The sequence below is a fragment of the Notolepis coatsorum genome (genome assembly GCF_963971535.1).
Source record: "Notolepis coatsorum genome assembly, chromosome: 2".
In the NCBI taxonomy this organism is placed as follows: domain Eukaryota; kingdom Metazoa; phylum Chordata; class Actinopteri; order Aulopiformes; family Paralepididae; genus Notolepis; species Notolepis coatsorum.
In genome coordinates this window covers 190,836,339-190,842,338 of record NC_140166.1, presented here as the reverse complement: position 1 = coordinate 190,842,338, position 6,000 = coordinate 190,836,339, and the positions used below count along the sequence as shown (strand labels likewise).

Genomic DNA, 6,000 nt, shown 5'->3' with positions numbered 1-6,000 from the left:
TGAGCTAAAAGTGGCTCCGCAGTGCTTTGATGATCATGTGGGAAGCTCTTTGTTTTACCCCTCTCCCTCTCTCTCTCTCTCTCTTTATCTCTCTCTCCCTCCCACTCCTTCTCTCTATCCCCTCCCCTCTCTCTATCTCTCTTTCTCTCTCTCCCCATTCACCTTCTCTCTATCCCTCTCTCCTCCTTCTCTTTCTTTCTCCCCCTCTCTATCTACCCCCCCTCTCTCTCTCCCTCCCTCTCTTTTACTCTTTCTCTCTCCCTCCACCATGCCCCCCCCTCCCTCTATCCCAGGAGACTACTTCCTATCTAACCCCAGGACAAGAGAGCACATGTTGTTTCAGTCTCTCTCCTCTCTCACTGCCTACTCGCATGTTTTAGTTGACTGAACATCAGACAGCACTGCCGTCACCGAACACTTTACCTGAACAATAGCTGGAACAGTAACTTGAAATCTTATACACATTACAAACATGGAGATGACAATGGAGTGGACATACTGTACTAGTGTACATCTTTTCATTACATCTAATAAAGCCAATCAATCAAGGATACCATGGTGAGCCATTGTTGTGTCATGCAGTAGATAGAATAGACACATATGGGACGTCCTGAGTGGCCAGAATCTATGAAAAGGTGATGTGTTACCCCACCTGGCACCTCTAACCTGATGATATGATCATAACAATCATTCCATAGCTTCAATTCCATCTTTACTGTGTGTGCGTGTGTGTGTGTGTGTGTGTGTGTGTGTGTGTGTGTGTGTGTGTGCGTGCGTGCATATATGTGTACAGTATGCACACTTGCCCCTGTCCCTACTATCAAAATCCAGGATTTGTCAACATGCCATAGGACAATGGACATCATTCACCAACATTGTCTTAAGATTTCTCTTACGACAACCTCCCTGGAAGGTCGTAAGAGAAAGCCGACGACAATTACCCCCGGATTCACCAACGCGTGGAGAGGTTGTCTTAACTTGCCAAAATGATCATAGCTGCGAACCTGAATGAACGTACGTCACTCATTCACAAACTTGAACGCGCGTTCCCGCTTACTTAGTTTGCATACAGACACGCCCGGCCAGCTCATTATAATGCGAGGGCCGTGCTGGGAAAAAAGGGATGGCATTGCCCTGTATTCAACAGGTAGCGAGGAAGCGCTTTGCGACGGATCAAAATGAGATTATATTAAAATGTATTGTCATCACACAGCACGCTATAAACCTATAGTGGAATAATAGACTGTATTAATATTCCATATTTATAGCGTCTTGTTGCACGCTCAGGGCCACCTGCCGCAGCGTGCGCACACACACACACACACGTGCGCACGTACTGTATAGTTTACGTGCGTAATGAATGAACAGTAGGCTTATATTATTCGAATGACTTGTTCTATTAGGAGATCACAGATACTGCGCTGCCCTATAGTAGTCATACTGTAGTTCTACTACAGTACAGTACAGTACAGTACAGTAAGTTACACATCTTAGCGCGACATCTCCACAGAGTCGGGCGTGAGCGGACCAGACTCCACAGAGGCATTGCGCACCGGTGTCCCACAAAAGGCTGCTCGGTGTGTTGGTTGACATCGACCTGCATTAAATGTAGTAAACTGGCATGAGAGATGTAGGAAATTGGTAAGTGGTGGTGGTACGCTTGACTGAAACCTCAAACGATTGCGGACACGCCGCGCAGAGTCCGGTCCGCTCACAGTATGCCCGACTCTGTGGCGGCCTTAGGATGTCATGCTAAGATGTGTATTGTACATACTGTACGTACTACTATAGGGCAGCGCATACAGTATCTACTATCTCCTAATGAAACAAGTCATTTGAATTAGACTATACAGTACGTGCGCGCGCGTGCGTGTGTGTGTGTGTGTGTGTGTGTGTGTGTGTGTGTGCACGCTGCGGCAGGTGGCCAGGAGCGTGCAACAAGATGGTATAAATATGGAATATTAATACAGTCTATTCCACTATAGATATATCCACGTGATTAGCTTTAGTTCTTATTTATTTATCCACTGTCATTTGCAGTGTTGGTGTAGTGTTTTTATTTATTTTCGGACATCACAATGCCTCTTGAGGCATGACTGTAAATGGAAAACTACATTTTTTATCATACAAATATTGTCATATTTATTATTATTATTATGATTAATTAATTCCAATGATGCCTGTAGAGTTGACATGAATGAAAGCACCATGATTCCTCCCAATAAAAAGCCCTTAAGAACACAGTGCAAACCAGTCTGTCCGACTTACGACTGCTCTTCAGCGCTCCTAAATCCTGCTCTTAGTTAAGAGCGAATCCAGGAGAAGGGACCGTTGGTGAATCCCAAAATCGACCCGAAAATGTCTTAAGTGGAGCTAGGACAAAATTCTGTCTGATCTTTTGTCTTAAGTCCGTTGGTGAATGAGACCCATTGAGTCTTGTCAGCTAAAGCTAAGACATGTCCCCCGATCTTATGCAATATTACATAGCACTATACAGTATGTCCTTCAAAGCGTGGGTCGGGACCCGCAGGTGGGTCTCGGAAAGATTAAAATGGGTCCCCAAATGATTCTCTGGAAGCATCGCATGAAGCATCTAACCCTCTCACGGCCGTTAACAACAATACGCACCTCATTGACAGTCAGGCAATGTCCGTCACGGTTAGTCACTATGCTGCCCCTAGTGGTGCCTCACATGCATGCCACTTTCACTTTGACTCATGTGTCCTCGTCTCCGTCTTGTCCCCCTGCTGACACTGCCTTGTTGCTGGTCCGTCCCGTCCTCTTTCTGTCCCAGGCGATCCCGTTGGAGGCAGCGGGGCAGCAGGACAGCTATGTGCTCCTCCTGGTGATCCTCTCCGTCTTCCTGGGAGGAACGCTGGTCTTAATCTTCATCCTCCTCCTCACCTGCCGGTACTGCTGCAGGGATGGGCGTCGCTATGCTAGGTGAGATACACAACATGCTGTACAGTCACATGGAAACCTCTGTTGTGCCTTTGGCAGTTGGATCTCAAACCCTGCCCTCTTTTCTTGATCCTGCAATCACAACCATAGATACAGTATATATAAAGACTAAATGACTCATCCGCGCTGCTGGCCAACGGACACCGACGTTGCCACATGGCGGCCATCTTGCTACAGGGTGGTAGCACGCCCACTCATAACATGAATGTCTATTAGTGCATGTACTATTGAAATAACCATAGCTTGCTAAATGTTCAACCGTTTGGTTTGTTAAAAAACGTCAGAGATGTAGTTATCATTCATACTGCATACTTATAATGGACTTTCATATGAATTAAATTTTTTTTAATAAAAATCCTTCCAAACAAGAATCATAGCCACATTAATAACGTTTGTAATAAACCAAACCGTTTGTAAATCCGAATTTGGGTTGAACATGATTTGTGGAACTCCCTCTGGTGTTGTGGTCGTGGAATTCACTGACCTTTGGGAAGTATTTCGACATGTACATGGGTATCTTAGTGGCGTAGTGTATCTTGTAGACAAGGCCCATTGCAAGCTGCTGTACTCTGTTGTCTACTCTAAGCTAGGATGTCAAAGTGGGCAGGGGTGAGGTGGGTTTTAGGAGTAAGGTCAAGCAGTAGTCTGATTTGTTTGTTTGTTTTGTGATGTTTGTAGTCTTGTTTTTAGTGCCTTTGAGGTGCTTTGGTACCATGAGATGCAAGCATAGTCGTAGTACCCTTGAATGAGTGCTCCTGCCAGAGTCTTCAGGGTATTCTTGTTTACCAGAGAGGAGTTCCGGTACAAGAATCTTGTCCGTTGGTTGACCTTTTTGATTACATTGGTTGCCATTTTGTCACAGGAAGAATTTGCCTCTAGGATGGAGCCCAGGTAGGCAATTTCATCTTTCCTTGTGACAATATTGTCACCCACTGTAACAGAGAAGCCGTCGGTCTTGCTGAGTTTGTTATTTGATCCAAAGAGAATGGACTCTGTTTTACCCAGGTGTAATGATAGTTTGTTATCTGCGAGCCAGGTGCCGATTCTGCCGAGTTCAGAGCTGAGGGCTTTTTCAACCTGTAACTTGTCCCTGTCAGAGACCAGCAGGGCTAAGTTGTCCGCGAACAAGAACAAGTTGCAGTCACAAGCTGACGACATATCATTTGCATAAATCAGGAACAGTAACGGTCCTAGTATGCTTCCTTGTGGAACACCACAGCTCACTGGGAGGGGGGGGGGGGGTAGTGTACCATTTACCTCCACCATCTGTTCTCTCCCCTCCAGGTAGGATTGCATCCACCTCACTGATGAACTATCAAAACCAATTGCTTTTAGCTTGTCAATCAGAATGGAGTGATTGACAGTGTCGAAAGCCTTTTGCTGCAGTATTTGCCCCACGTCCACCTCTTTTTTGATGTGGTCGTTCAAATAGAGAAGGCATGTGTCAGTGGAGTGGGATGTTCTGAAGCCAGTTTGGAATTCGTAGATTAGCATTTTTTCCGCGAGGTACTTTTCGACCTGTTCGTAGAATTTTTTTTCCATGACTTTCGAGATGGAGGTAAGAATAGAAACAGGGTGGTAGTTGCCTGGGTCTAATTTAGCAAGATGGCCACCGGTGAACTACGCGGGAGACTCCGAGTCTTTATATATATCTATGATCACAACTGTTGCTTGCCTCAGAACAAACATTGTCCGAGGGAAGCAGCTGTTGTGATTGGAGGAGAAACAACGTCAATTGCTTTGTCGTTGACAGCGACCGCACGGCAATGAATAGGGCCAGAACTAGAATACATACAGTACATCCAAAAATAGGCAATGCACAAACCAATCCTTAAGAACTATACAGACAATGCAGAGATCTTCTGAGCAGCTTCAAGCATTTAGAACAAAAGGAAGGAATGATGTAACTCTACGCAATATCATGCAAGGACAGTAAAGAACGCAATGTGCGAACATTTTTGCCTACTATGGCGACCTGCCGTCCATGTGTGAGAGAGCGCCCGCAGGGCTGTTATGAGAACACCTAGATGGAAACACATTCAATACTCGTGCTAATTTATTTGTGGGTCCTCTGCGTTCATCCTGCTCTAATCTGCAATCCCCCACTAGAAGCTTTGTCTCCTCTTCCAGAAGGCATCGCCGCTAGAATCTTTTGTTGTTTGTTTTTTTATCTACTTTTTCTCCCATTTTCTATTTTTCTCCCATCCCAATTTCGTATTGTCCAATTCTACCCTCCCCTGTCTCGAACGCTGTTAGGCCATGCCTCCCACAGGCCGGCTGCAATGTGGACGAAGCCTTGCATCACGTGTCCCCTCCGGTACACGAGGAGGCAGCCGTCGCATCTTTTCACCTGCACAGCGCGATCTCTCAGCGGCGAGGGTCTGCGTGGGAGGGACACGCCGCCCCCGTTGCTTCCTGATTCTGCTGCGCAGGCGCACCAACCGACCTGTAGGAGTCGCTGTCCACAACGTCCGATCCCCACCCACCAGCTTCCCACCCCTAACACTGCCAATTGTGTTAGTATGAACGACCAGCCAAGCTGGTAGCAATGCCGAGAGCTGGGCTCGAACCCAGCATCTCCTGCATTAGTGGCGAGCGCCTTGCCCACTGCACCACTTAGCCTCCCACAGCCGCTAGACTCTTGAATATGAGATCATAGCAGCTAGATGCAGATAGATAGGGAGAGCACCGAGGCAGGAACCGAGGCAGGGACCGAGGCAGGAACCGATGCAGGGACCGAGGCTGGGACCGAGGCTGGGACCAAGGCAGGGACCGAGGCAGTGACCGAGGCAGGGACCGAGGCTGGGACCGAGGCTGGGACCGAGGCAGGGACTGATGCAGGGACCGAGGCAGGGACCGAGGCAGGGACCGAGGCTGGGACCGAGGCAGGGACCGAGGCAGGGACCGAGGCAGGGACCGAGGCAGGGACCGAGGCTGGGACCGAGGCAGGGACCGAGGCAGGGACCGAGGCTGGGACCGAGGCAGGGACCGAGGCAGGGACCAAGGCAGGGACCGAGGCAGGGACCGAGGCAGGGACCG

The 6,000-nt window shown here is 48.0% G+C and overlaps 1 protein-coding gene across 1 annotated transcript in view; it reads left to right on the top strand.

Moving 5' to 3' along the window:
* Positions 1-6,000, top strand: part of cbarpb (CACN subunit beta associated regulatory protein b) — a 33,843-nt gene that overhangs the window by 5,008 nt on the left and 22,835 nt on the right. The window contains exon 4 of the mRNA XM_084309299.1: positions 2,795-2,943. Within this exon, the coding sequence (XP_084165425.1) occupies positions 2,795-2,943 (149 nt within the window). The remainder of the gene's footprint in view (positions 1-2,794; positions 2,944-6,000) is intronic.